This window comes from Amborella trichopoda, chromosome 7 (genome assembly GCF_054954075.1).
Source record: "Amborella trichopoda isolate Santa Cruz 75 chromosome 7, AtrichopodaSantaCruz75HAP2 v2.0, whole genome shotgun sequence".
Classification (NCBI taxonomy): domain Eukaryota; kingdom Viridiplantae; phylum Streptophyta; class Magnoliopsida; order Amborellales; family Amborellaceae; genus Amborella; species Amborella trichopoda.
The window spans coordinates 43069144-43083684 of record NC_142342.1 but is presented as its reverse complement, the minus strand read 5'-3'; the positions used below and the strand labels follow the sequence as shown (position 1 = coordinate 43083684).

At 35.7% G+C, this 14541-nt stretch overlaps 1 protein-coding gene across 3 annotated transcripts; it reads right to left on the bottom strand.

The window, feature by feature from the left end:
* Positions 1–54: 54 nt before the first annotated feature.
* NAD-ME2 (NAD-dependent malic enzyme 2) lies at positions 55–13364 on the bottom strand. 3 transcript variants are annotated; one of them, XM_011627079.3, is made up of 20 exons: positions 13178–13364; positions 12774–12909; positions 12104–12200; positions 10942–11060; positions 10652–10819; positions 9891–10019; positions 9544–9604; positions 7179–7282; positions 6910–6993; positions 6645–6751; positions 6378–6489; positions 5504–5617; positions 5144–5209; positions 3982–4054; positions 3775–3861; positions 3602–3656; positions 2354–2425; positions 1088–1150; positions 603–717; positions 55–316 (listed from the first exon to the last, which is right to left on the bottom strand). In XM_011627079.3, exons 2-20 carry the CDS (start codon positions 12900–12902, stop codon positions 245–247), a joined length of 1827 nt encoding a protein of 608 aa, XP_011625381.1. In that variant the 5' UTR covers positions 12903–12909; positions 13178–13364; the 3' UTR covers positions 55–244. The 3 variants fall into 3 exon arrangements, with proteins under 3 accessions (XP_011625381.1, XP_088727658.1, XP_006827741.1); XM_088871532.1 differs by having other exon boundaries at positions 5504–5651; positions 6358–6489; positions 13282–13364; XM_006827678.4 differs by having other exon boundaries at positions 13282–13364.
* Positions 13365–14541: the final 1177 nt, after the last annotated feature.

The following is a 14541-nucleotide window of genomic DNA, read 5'->3' as shown; positions in this document are numbered from 1 at the left end:
GGTTAAAATGTCAAAAAAAGAAAATGCCGTAGGAAGAGGCTGAACCCGAACATGTTGAGATCTTACAAGCACCAATTCCTTAACATGTAAATCTGTACCAGTTAAAATTATATGGAACATATTAATCAAAGCAAAAGGTCAAAAAGAAATAGTTAAAATAGCATTAATTCAGCTCTAAACATTAAACAAGTATAATGGCGTAGAGATAACTCTTAATTAGCTATTAAGGGGAAAACCATGAGAATTATTTCTCATGAACAAGGGGACTGTAAACAGGGTACCACATGTTTCTTGCAACATAATTCACAATCTCCTCCTGAACCAAACACTAACATATCAGTCAAATAGAGTAATCAAGATAAGCTAAAATTAATAAAAAAATACAAAGAAAATAACAAAATGAAACTTTTAAAGGAAATAACAAAATCAACAATCACCATAGGCAGAGGTGACTGTTAAATTTTTGGCTCGGACTTTTGATGCATGACAATGATGCTAACATAAGTGGCATCTTGGCAATGTTCCCTAGAAACTGAATTATGCATATATGATTTTATGAAAGCACTGTGAAAAAAAGAATAATATTTAATATTTTTTTGTACCTTTGACATAAGTTCAAGCTCTCGAGCTCTGACATCATGGTACCCTTCGGCCAGACCCTCAGCCACAGCTGCCTGAATTACAGCTGCTCCAACTTCTGTTGTGATATGTCGTATACTGAGAAAAAAAACCACATTTGCTATTGTAAGACTTCTATTATGTACACACAAAAGCTTGCTGCGGAAAACTTACATGGCTGGCTCTCTCTCTCTCTCCCATAAGTACAAGCACACAAAAGATAGCTGTCACAAACTAACAATGCTCTGTCTCTCTCACTCACACGTACATAAACACACAGAAGATTTATATTACAAATAACTCTCTCTCTCTCTCTCTCTCTCTCTCTCTCTCTCTCTCTCTCACACACACACACACACGCACACACAAAAGTGCGCATGTGTAGGCTAATTCACAAAGCTGCATTTTATATCTTCTTGGCTAAATGAGGTGAAGATACTTCAATATGTGGTGCAGGGAAGAGTAATACCTCGAAATGGAAGGGAACAGAATCCCCTTTTGGATTTCCTCATCTGTTATATATGATGCAAGACTGTTCAAATGTAATACACATTAGCATCAGAATTTCAGTTTACCGATCATTGTAAGGTTTCACAAATTTCAGAAATAAACAAGTATCCATTGAAGCAAACAATTTTGCACTTGCACTTCCAATCTGGGAACAAAAAGCAATATGGGAAATCAACTAATTTCTTTGGGAATTGAGGAAAGTAAATTAATAAAATGAGAAGAGAGGGAAAAGGAGAGAAGAGAGGGACGGGGGAATTCAAAAGATAAGCTTGACATCATTATTGCTCTAAATTAAAAAGGGCTGGTTTATTCACGGCCAAGTAATTATGTTTTCATTTCATAGCTCATAAAACTAACACATTTGAGAAACTAATAAATCCCATTACAGGTGTTTAACTTTAAAAGCTAAATACTCTTCCTCGAAGGAGCAAATTTAGACACATGTCAAAAACCTATGTTCCAATTGATTATAGGTTAGATTGCTCCTGCCATTGGAGAGTAGTCACCAAAAAGATTCTAATATATACGCACAAAATATAATCATTAAAAAATAATTATTTGTAAAAAGGAAAACACTTAATCTACTTTTGAAATAGTAGCCAAGAAATACCTAAAAGGGATTATTTCAAATATCTTGGATCAATAATCCAGGAGAATGGAGAGATTGAAGAAGATCTCACCCATAAAAGTAGAGTTGGGTGGGCGAAGTAGAGATGTACATCCGGAATTTTATATGATTGCCGCATACCAATGTAATTGAAGAAGTTCTATAGGGTGGCTGTAAGACAGTCATGCTTTATTGGATGGAATATTAGGTGGTCAAGAAACAATATATCCATAAGATGAGTGTAGCTAAGATGAGAATGTTGAGATTGATGAGTGGCAAGACAAAAATGATAGAATTCAGAATGAATATATCCAAGAGAACTTAATAGTGGCTTCAATAGACGATAGGATGAGAGAAAGCAGACTTAAGTAGGTCCATGTGCAATATCGACCTAATATAGCACCAGTTAGGAGGGGCAATTTGGTTCAAGTGGAAAAGTCTAAAAAGACAAAGGAAAAAAGCCAAAAGTACTGAGAAAAGATATGGTGACTTATGGCCTGACTGAAGGTAACGCCTTTAATAGAGAAGAATGGCAAAACAACATTCTTGTAGCCACCCCAAATAGTTGGGATAAGGCTTGAATAATGATGAAAAAGTAAAAGATGACAGGAACATTACCGCTCAGCTGCAGCTTGTAGCATGCCATCTGTAATAAAGTGTGCACCGGACAGAAGAGTCCCCAGACCAATCCTACATCATATATAAAATATTGTCACATTAAGCATATTTTTTGGTGATAGAAAAGAAGACGCGAAAAAATGGAAACCCATACTTTCCTTTGTAGTTAAAATTTTGAAAAATTGTAGTCCACCGCCTCATTACTCTCCACTCAAATGATATATAGTAATGGAGAGAGGGTTGATCCACTATTGGGATTGTATCCTCTTGGCGGGTCCAACTCTCTCTCCATCACCATTCAATGTTTCAATGGATGGTCCTAGACCAATATACATTGATTTTTTTTCATATTCCATTTAATTACAACCAGTGAAGAAAAATCCAGTCCCCTAGCCACCTACGCGGCCTGGCCAACAAATGCCTAGGCGGTGGGGTCTGGGCCGGCATGCTCAAGGCAGGTGCCTAGGCAGTCTGAGCACCCACCTAGAGCCATCCCCTAAATAAATTCAAAAAAAAAAAAAGATAATTCAAATCCACCCAAACAAAAATAAGGCCTGGTATTGCCCTTCTCTCTCTCTCTATCTCTCTCTTTCAAGTCCATGTGCTCTCTCTACATATGAGAAAAACAAGAAGAAAAAGATGGACTCCAAGTGTTTGATGCATGGCCTCTCTCGCTCTCTCTCTCTCTCTCTCTCTCTCTCTCTCTCTCATACACACACACACACACATACACGCACGCACAAAGATACATATGGACCCATATGCTCCCTCTTTCCATGTAAGAAGAAGAAAAAGAAGATGGCCTCCACGTATTCAATGAGAGGTACCCCTTTCTCACAGACTCTCTTTCTATCTCCATCTCTCTCTCTCTCGACATATCATATCCTCCAAGTGTTTGAGACCTCTCTCTCACAAATACAGATCCAAAAGAATAAAAAAAAACAAAAAAGATTTAAGTATTTCATTCGAGGCCTCATGCACAAACATACGTGCGCATGCAAACACACAAACTAAACACACACACATACTCACAAAACACATACACACAAAAAAATATATGGCCCCAGCCCCAACCCCTTCCCTTAGAGCTGCCTTTGTGTCCGAGCGCTGTCCGAGCGCCCGCCTTGGTGCCTAGGCGGCCCAGACCCTTTTGAACATTGATTACAACACACTTTTGCAAGGATGCCAAAATCAGTCGCCAGGAAATATAGAGCATATAGAACACATCATACACAAGTTCATACATACCCGGGAAACAAATACATATTATTTGCTTGATTCACATGGCCTACTTTCCCATTTCCTGCATTCCAACAGCCAGTTGCTAAGACCAACTTTTACAAGCAAAAGGCAGAAACAGCGAATTAGAGAAGCTAAATCACTTCACAATCACTTCATAAATGGATGATAAGAACACAAACCAAGTTCAACATTTTCGAAAGGGCTTCCACTAGCAAAAATTATGTTTTCTCCAGCATACTTGAACGCATCGATGGCTGTGCATTCGGCTGTTCTACATAGTAAACAAGCAACACAAGAATGATGGATAAAAGAGCACTTCCATGATCATCTCCTTCACGAAGATGAGCTACTACAGAAAATGTATGGACGGGGTAGGAGGAGAGAACCATTCATGGTTGGATTTGACATAGCGAAGATGGCAGGTCTTGGTGAATCTGACTCTCTCATAGCCCTCAGGACCTGTGAAACAAGAAAAAGAGTGTCGAAAAACATGCCAATCCATAAGAATCTTTTTAATTTTTATACATATGGATTACCTGGTAAAGTACAAGCTTCATACTTAGCCAAAAAAGTATTCTATTTTATAGTGTCAAAATTAATTATATTTCTGTTGCGTATTGCACTTACATGCATTGTTGTCAAATTCGCTTGGGAGTCTTCTTCGATTTGGTGAGAAAAATGAAACAAATCGGTGCTTTGGCCGATTCGGGAGAAGACTTCGGATTTTTAATTTTTAATTTAATATAAATAAACAAGACATTTATATATAAAAATATATAAATATAATGAAAAATTAAAAATAAAAATTTTAAAAAAATAAAGAATACTATATAAGATATTTCTTTGCTTGGGCCGAAGAGGATGAAGCTTCGGTCGAATCTACTCGAAGCATACCCAAATCTGACCAAAGTGGTAGCACCAATATATAAAAATAATGAAAAAAAAAAAAAAAAAAAAACTTTTATATAGATATTTCTTTGCTTGGGCCGAAGAGGCCGAAGCTTCAGCCGAATCTACCCAAAGCAAACCTGAATCTAACCGAAGCGGCCCGAATCTGATCGAAGCGGCCCGAATTTGATCGAAGTGGCACACTAGGCCTCACTTCGGTCTAGGTCTAAAATCCAAAGGCTTTGGCCTCTTTGGCTGAAGCAAAACGCATTTGACAACACTGCTTACATGTCTATATTAAACAATTTTAATTCTATTACACGTATTGCACTTATTTTAAATTTCTATGTTATTGTACAAACGTGCAGCCATAGAGCCGCCAGGACATAAGATTCCTAGCTACCTTAAGGTGATGTATTTGCTACTGAATGCTCCATCTCAAGAAGTGAATAAACAAGCACTTTCAAAAATGTAGAAAAGAATCAGCTTCTACGTAATGATATGCAACAAATGTAACGATTTATACACTCAATTCAATATTCCAGCTCCATTGATATGGAAATATGGTGTTTTGTCATTAATATGTTTTTCATAATTGATAAGCTTGAACACATGGTCACTATTATTTGCCGCTCAGAAAGATATGCAACAGGCACTAACCTCCTCATTGAAGATTCCACCAACTCCGGATAACCCTAAAAGCACATGAGGTTTCACCTTTTTTACCTGGTAGTCGATTGAAAGTAAATGAGAACTCAGTTATTTTGAAACTCCTCTCTCTCTCTCTCTCTCTCTCTCTCTCTCCTCACACACACACAGTTGCCTTTATGGTTATGTCTGTGCTTATGTTATGCATAAACACATCATTAAGTTTTTATGTATGTGTCCTGCACATCCATATTCAGTCACATAAGAATCACAAAATAACGGTAAAATCTGCATAGTGGAAAATTATCAAAAGGAACAAAAGGAAAAAGAAAACAAAGAAGGACAGCTGGATCCTGTACTTGAAGAATTTACCACTTCAATGAGACTAGCACCTTCCCCTAATCCTTCTATCTCACAGGGACCAAAGCCCCTTGCGAAAGGAGTAGCTGCTGGATCAAGATCCTTTCTGGCCTTCGTGACAAGGCCCTGCATCCACCAAAGTTGGTGTAAGGAAAAAAATCTTCACTCTAATTTACAGTATAATCAATGAGCCATTTTAAACATGTAGTTCAATGACAACTTAGGTATGGGAGGTTTAAAAGGAGGGATTGTGTGATGCATTTTCCTATAGTGAAATTGTGAATCTGATAGAGGCATGTGAAGGATAGAAATGGTATGTGCACAGCAAAGAAAAACAACGGATATCCTTTGTGACTGGGATGAATGAAAAAAGTTCAAGCCAACAGGATTTTATTGCTGGACAGGGGAATTAGTAGCACTTAAGCGTGTTGGTAATAAATAGTTATACCACTCAAGCAACTGCATTACTAGTGTCTCAATTGTAAATAATAGCACAAACTAAATATTTCAAAGTGCGCCTCCTAAAGAACAACAAAAAGAAAGAAAAAACAGGGATTCTTAATAATATCAAGGCCAACAGAATTCTTACAGTGGGACATTGCAAAAGTATAGCATGTTTATAATCATCTAATCAGTTATACAAAACATAGTTCACAAGACCTAGTAGGTACTAATATCCATCATCAATGTAAAATGAAGGAATTCCACAATATTTATGGAAACAAAGTGTCACACATCTTGGTCATTGAGAATGACCGTACTTTATTTAGTCCATACCATAAGGGCATTACAAAATGGAAATAGATGTTAGAGTAGAAACATGAGATTGCATGATCTAAGAAAGGGATGACCTATTTGATAGAAACAGGGAAAGAGATAAACGCACAAATTTATCAAGTAGCCAAAATGGGTTTTTTGCTGCAAATTCTTCCATGTCTGGGTTGCCCATCATTCTCGAAACTGCCTGTTTGGCCATGTTAAGCACCCCAATCCCTGCACTGAATGTTTACTTCAATGATTTACAATGGACATGACTAGATTTGCAGTCAATCAACCAATGGAAGTGAAAGCATTCAGAAACTACCAAAAGCTTAGAACATCTATGAGAAAATTTCTTTACAAATATATGAATCAGATAGAAAATTTGAAGTACCTCCCAGCTCCTACTACAACAATCTTTTGCTTTACAAAATCAGACAAAGGTCGACCCTGGGCTCTCACAGCCCCCAATAGTCCAGCAAGTGCAACACCTGCAGTTCCCTATGACAAAAAAATATTTACCCAAAAAAAAAAAAAGAAATCTCAGAAGATTTGATTTGACAAAGCCAACCTTTCTGACCATGAATCAAAAAATTAACCACCATATCAAACATTGATAAAAATAAGGAACAACAAAACTAGGATGACAACCTAATCACCTGTATATCATCATTGAACATGCAAAATTTTCTGCGGTATCGTTGCAAAGTTTCAAAGGCCCACTTCATTTGGAAATCTTCAAACTGTCAGGTTTACCATAAACATTCAGATTTACCATTTAATGTTGTGAATCATGCGGTGAACCTGCATAGCCTGGTGGTTGGGAGCTCTTACCCTCATACCATAGCTTGTGTGTTCAATCTTGTGCTTAACAAGTAAAAATGGAAAACCTATCAATTTTGAAGACAATCTTTTTAAAAATAGTAACCTGGACAATAGTCTTTGGCCATCTCTTGAATACCGCTTCCATAAACTCACCAACAATGTCCAGATATTCATCACCCTCCAATCGAGGTTGCCGTAATCCCAGATCTGTTATGATCGTGCAATGAAACTTAGAGGCATAGCATGTTAATAATAATACATACAATGACAACATGCAGACAAACAATAAAATCGTCACTCTTATGCCAAATAAACATGTAAATGGATTATATATTAAGCAAAATTAATGACAACTTTACCAATAAAGAAAATCATACCAATTAATGTTGAAAGCTCAAAGCCCAAGATTAAAAAAGGTAAACAGGTATACATCTTAATCTTGACTAATGTCTGGATGCAGGCAGCCTTAAATCTGATCCAATATGAATTTATCTCTAAACTTCTATGAGCAACCCACGACAAGAGGTTATGCTAGGAAATCAGAAAATAGATTTTCACACTGTTATGTCAGTAGATCCCTCTTCAGATTAGAGCCTTGTAAGAGCAAGAGAGAGATGAAATGGTAAGTCATTCAGGTATACATAGCAGGATCAAAAAGTGATATTACATACCTTACTCTATTGTAGGTTTCCATGCTTCTTCTGCCTCATTATTGATGCTCATATTGTTACCTCTTAATCTCCACAGACCTAAACCTTCTAACGAGTGATCCTTATAAGTTGTGCAATTTTATTTTGTGATATCTACCTTTTTGATGCAATCCATACAAAATTTGAAAATTGAAACTCACAAGTTTGCTTAGCCGTTCCAAGAAAATTGCGAGATTGTGAATAATGATGATCATCGCATGGCAAAGATCACAAACAAATATGTGATGATAAATAACCAAACATCTGTAATAAGAATGAATACAAGTAAAATGACCTCATGTGAGAGTAGATATACATATATTGATATACATGCATGCACTTGTACACACATATGCATGCACATAGAAGAATAGACAGCTGGTTTATTTTTATTACCAAAAAACAGGATAAGGTTTGTGAGAATTATGTTATTGGATCATCATCATCATCATCATCATAGCCTTTTTTCAATTAATTGGGGTCAGCTTTATGAATCCTGGTCCGTCATTCTGCTCTATTAAAGGCCATATCCTCGGTGAGGTCATAAGTCTCATATCTTTTCGAACTACTTCCTACCGCATCCTTTTGGGCCTACCCCTTGCCCTTTTAAGTCCTTCCACTTAAACTACCTTGCACTTCCTAATAGGTGTTGTACTTGGTCGACGCCACACGTGCCCAGCCCACTTAAGTCGACTCTCCTCATCTTATCGCCTATTGGTGCCACACCTAAATTCTCCCAAATGGATTCATTTCGAATTCTATCCCTTTTTGTCTTGCCAATCATCCATCTCAACATCCTCATCTTTACTACACTCATTCTATGGGTATATTGTTTTTTGTCCGCCCCACATTCAACCCCATAGAGCAAATCTGATCTCATAGCTATCCTATAGAACTTGCCTTTCAACCTATTTGGTATGCGGCGATCACATAAAAATCCAGTTGCAGTACTAATATTTTTTGGATAAGTACTAATATTTTTCATGGCATTGTTTGAGATGCACAATTGGTATTATAATAATGGGAATGCATCCCAAACACTCGAAGCCAGACAGGAGATATGATTCAGAGCCAACACATCCAAATCCTCATGGGCTTCTCCATGCCATTGTTGGAAAAATATCGCAAGATACTGCTGATATAAAAAACTCTAACAGTACATCCACCGGTCAGCGTGGTACAAGGCTAAAAACTGGCATATCGAATAACGTTGAGCACGTGTACTCCCACCTTCATTTCTTAAAAGAAGGAAACTATACCAAAAAATATCATTTGAACTGCTTAAGTTAAGCACAATAGTACATGATCTGCAAACACAATTATGAATAACAAAATATAAAGAAAAAAATTAAAAAGTCCCTTTCAACTATCACTACACAAGTAGTAGAAGTAATAATAACACAGACACACACCACCAGCCCCCAACCACCTGGAAAACTTACACGACCTCTTGGCATAGGAAAAGCCTAAAACCCCAATAAATGTGATAAGAAGATGCCTCACCAGGAATTATCATAAAAAGGAGAAGGAAATGCATTGCAGGAATTATCTAGATTCAAAATTCAAACATCTTTAAGAATGTGCTAGAAGTTCACATAAAGAGATGATTCCATCAAGCAAGAGCAGAAGAGACGTGACCCAAAGAGTCATGCAAAATATTAAAAGAACTATGACATAAAAAGCATTATGAAATCCTCTCTTTTTTTTCTTTCTTTTTTTTTTTATTTTTAAATGTTGATGTTGGGAATTATGACATCAAATACTATCAAGCACACTTACAAAGATTGTTTTCGAGAAGCTTTTGATTGTTTGTGCCCACATCAAGCATAACTGGAAGAACCTGCCCAATGTGATTTTGACATTGATCAAATGAAGGAATATGTGAATATGAAAAAAATGCTCCAGTAGGAATACTAGAGAATACTATGTTCCAGTAGGAATACTATATTAATTCAATAACATACATATGATATATTATTTATAAATTTTAGTATCTAAGAATTGTAGATCGAAATTAGGACAATGAATTATTTCTTAAAGTATGTATATGCTGATCTCTATGAATACTTGGGAGACTATGTGCATGTGTGAGTGGTTTATGGGTCAAAGAGAAATCGACTTCATACTCTCTGAGGATTGAATCCTGCTGCAGCAACATACATGTCAAGTTTCCCAATAGGTATACCAATTCCCTGGACTCCAAGGTCACCAAGGCCCAAAATACGGCTCCCATCAGTCAGCACAATCATGTCCACCTGTGATTTTCAAGGGAAAATATCATAAATTAAAATGCATAGTATTTACACTAAATTGTCTTCACTAAACTGCAGGGATACACTGATATGTCTCCTTAGATCTTGTACTGGTCATATGCTATTCCTTTATCTTTCTTCTCTTAGATGCATAATCGACACAATTATGATTTATGGCACATCTTAAAAATAAAGCTATATATGTTGTTTTTCCATATATTTCCACCTTAAACTTCTATGGACACTATATAGCCTGACATGAGCTAGACCAAAATAGATTCTAAAATAACTTGATCTCCTTGCCAATAAACCAACACAGACACATGGAATGAAAGTTTCACATTCACGAATCTATCATTGGATCGAGGATTCATGAAAAAGATGTGGCAGAAGTTTTATGCTGGCTACCAACCTAACACAACCATCCCCTTTCTTTGGGCATGGGACCGGCATGGCGGAGTTTCATTCAAGAATCTATACCAAGTGTAAACTCCATGATCTAATAGAAGGAGTTACATCTTACAGCATACCTTCTTTCATTTCAAAAGCAGCTAACAAATATATGCCATCTATCCAACTTTACGTGAATCCAATAAATATAGCTGGTTTTAATGTACACAGTAAGGAAAAATTACCTCGTTAGCAGGCCAGTTATAGATCATGGACATCATCTCCCCTTTATCCTTGGCACTGAAATACATTCCACGTGGGCGTCTAAACAAACCAGCATAATTTTGGCATACCAACCCTACTGTTGGTGTGTATATTATTGGAGCAAAGTCTTCTATGTTATCAATAAGAACCTGGAAACCAATGACAAAACTTAATCTCATAAGTTTACAGTTTATTGTATAATTGTCGACATATTTTTTGAAAGCCTTGAAATAAATGCAGTGTCCCATGGAGATCAGAGTGTCAAGCTTACCCTATAGTACAAGGTCTCATTCCTGTCATGTAATCTGTTAAGTATTCTCCACTTTGCCAAAGCAGTTATATCAGCGCGTTCACCTCGAGTATTATTCTCAAGGGATCGAAATGAAACCACTAGAATGCCAAAGAAAATAAAGAATATCATAAAAGCATACCTTATTTGGAGGCAAAAGAAGTATATGTTATTTGGAGGCAAAATAAGTAATCACATAAGTTAATTAAAAATAAATCACTAGAAGAATCATAAACAAGCCAAATATAGCAAGATAACTGCATCTCGCTTTCCATAGGCAAGGAAAAAAGAGTAGCTCCCCGTGTTGCAAAGCATGTGCTTAATGTACAATTATGAAAGGAGTCTTAATTTAGTTATAGTGAACTGCTAAACAGGATTTGGGAGGGGGGGGGGAAAAACCAAAGTTTTAATATGGCCTCCTTTCTTTTGGAATGGGGAAGAGAAACAGTTTTGATTTAGGCATGGAGTGTGCAGGCTTTCAGTAAATAGTGCGACTGATGCTCAGGAAATTAATTATATTTTGGGGGACTCGTGTTTTCCACGAGTCCCTAAAGAGTCTAGATTTTGGGGACTTATATTTTACGAACCATGGTAGAAATCATACGAACTCATTATACATCAGAACCACAGTTCCATGTGTCACACCTTTGAAAATCCATGCTTAAACAACAAATGAAATATATCTTTCTAAGTTAAGGCAAACGAAATAACCTATACAAGAACAAGAAAATACCACAAAATATTAAGAAAGCTACAAAAAAGCTAATCACAGGGAACATAACTGTGTCATATTTGATATCAAACATATTAATCCAGTAAATAAGTAAATCAAATCTTGGCAAGATGTATTAGGACTTGCTCCAATTATTCGGACTTGGCACTGCCAATCCAGAACAAGTCCATGGGAACCAAACGAGTCTTGTTGATTCCCAATATTTTGTCATTTATCATTTTAGACTCGGCGGGTTCTGACTTTCCTGACTCAGGTTCAGGACCCAAGTCCCAACTTGATTCCTTGCTTTAAACCACTGCATTAATCATATCACTAAATGGGTAGAACACAAAGAACAATAACATATCAGTGATTTTGTTTCTGCAACAACATTAGAGAAATATAATATCAAAATATACAAAACAAACTCACTGAATCGATCGTGCTGCTGCTCAAATGATATTACACGAGGGGGAAGAAGACCCCGCAATCCAAGCCTGTCTCGCTCTGTAAGGGGAAAGGCTGTGTCCTGTTCTTCACAAGTTGCAGAAAACCAATAGAGCCATTTTCAAGAGCAATTTCAGTGATCCATATCTCCATAACCACCATAGAATTTCTCAAAATCACAAAAAACTACCATTCAAAACAATCACAGAAAATTACACATCAAAGGTAGCTTCTGGAAACTAGAAACCTGTATAAAGCCATACATTCTCATGGGATATTGCTTAAATTTCTGTGGGAGAAATTATATAGAAATGAGTTTTTCATGATGTATTGCCTAAATTTCTGCAAAATATTGGTATAAAAAACAATTACACTCCTCTTAACACTCATGGAAAATCTCTAATTTCTCTGCATAATATAATTTTGTTTTAGAGCTGAATCAAACATCATGACAACATAATGCTCCATATTGTATCTTCCAGAATTATGGGCCAAAAATATAAAAATTAAAAGAAAAATGAGGAAGAAGAAGAAATGCTAAACAATTAGGGAAAAAAGAGAAAGAACATGAGATCAAGATGAGAATATGAACTCACTGAAATGTAAAAAATAGAAGTAAAATAAATTGATAAATTGAATTGGAAGTAAGAGGGACCTTATTGAACCATGGATCATGAAGTATATCAGTTCCGCGCTTGTGTACAATGCAGGGACCTGGAATAGCACATGATAGAAGCCTCTTCTGCCTTAGATCAGGAGCCAAAGCTCTAGCAAGCCTCCACATTTAGCTCCTATATATCACAGAAAAAATGAAGAATTTAGCCCCAAAATTCACAGAAAATGAAGAAAAATTTAATCCTAAAAATTTCACAGGAAAATAAACACGATTTAGCAGAATAATTGTGTACCAAAATCAAACTATAGCACTAAAAACTGGACATATTTCTGTGAAAAGGTAGAGAAATTAGCACCTCATACGCCACGAAAAAGACTAAAAAATCGCCAAAATTCGGTAAAAATAGAATAAATAATTGGACTCTCTTAAAACTAAAAATCTACCTTTCTAGAGAGAGGAAAACTGGCCAAGAAAGGCCAAAAAGTCCCCAAAAAAAAAAAAAAAAAACAACAACGACAACAACTGAGCTGAATCAGTTTGAACTCACTGTTAGAGCTCAGAATCTCCCTTCTTAGATAGAGAAAAATGGCGAAAAAAATGGAAATGAACACTGTTAATTTGGTCAAGCCGCGAATTTATGCAGCGAGCGATTGCAGTTTAAATAGCGAATGCGACTTACTGTAAACTGAAAATTTAAAATTTCGCCGAAATTCACCGAAACCGTACAAACTTTCACTATAGCTATTCGTTTCTGTTATATATGATAAATTCATTTTCTAATGGTTTTCTATTGACTACGATAAATTCATTTTACCTTTTGCTTTACCGCAGCAAGCTTTAATCCTTATAAGCTAATAGTCGTAATTTCAACAATAAGTTCCTTTAAAAAAAATTTGAATGAAAAAATAAGATATCAAAGCAATTGTATTTCTCAAAATAATAGGTAGGGTTAGAATGTGAGGAATGTAAGTAAATATCTTTTTTTTTCTTTTAAACCTTCAGTGACGGTGCGGTTTGTATAGAGCCTAAGCTCTAAACAATCCAATTAGATCCTACCTTCAAATAGTGTCGAGAAATGTGGTTTCATTCCTGAAAATCTTTTTGATAGCCTTAAAATATATTTTCATATTTATTTATAAAATATAAAGCTTCAAAAAATAGTTTAGATCGAGATATCTATAAAAACTTGAAAATCTTTTAAATTGATGGTCAAAAAATGCATTACAAAATATGCTATTTTTAAAACTTGAAATCCATTTTTTTCTCATGTCCATGTATCTTGATGACAAGATGGTCGATTTGAGGATATTTGGGCATTAAAACAACCTTTTCTAGTTAAAGTTTTGAGGTAGGCTTGAATTTGATTGTTTAGAGCCTTGGTTCGATATAAACTTTTTCTTTATTTAAAAGCAATATAGATATTTAATGTTACTAATTTAGGTAGTTGGAAATTCAATGTGAGATTTGAATTTGTTTAAGCATTTTTAGCTTTTTTTATAGAAATTTAATTATTTTTATATTTTAATTTTTAATTTTTTATTTCATCGGCATATACAACATAGCATTTTAGATGGATCATTGCATCTTTGTGTTTTATTTTGGTTAGCTACAATCCTATACTGGGGGTCTTTTTTGCTTTCTTTTTAAACAATAATCCTATACCTTACTTAACCGTTATTATTATTTACTAATGTAGTTCTTGCATTTAATATGATTATTATTCTTTCATTTTACGCTACCAATAAATACAACATAATAAACATTGTTGTTGGATCTATTAGGAGTTTAGATAATAAATGGTTAAGTA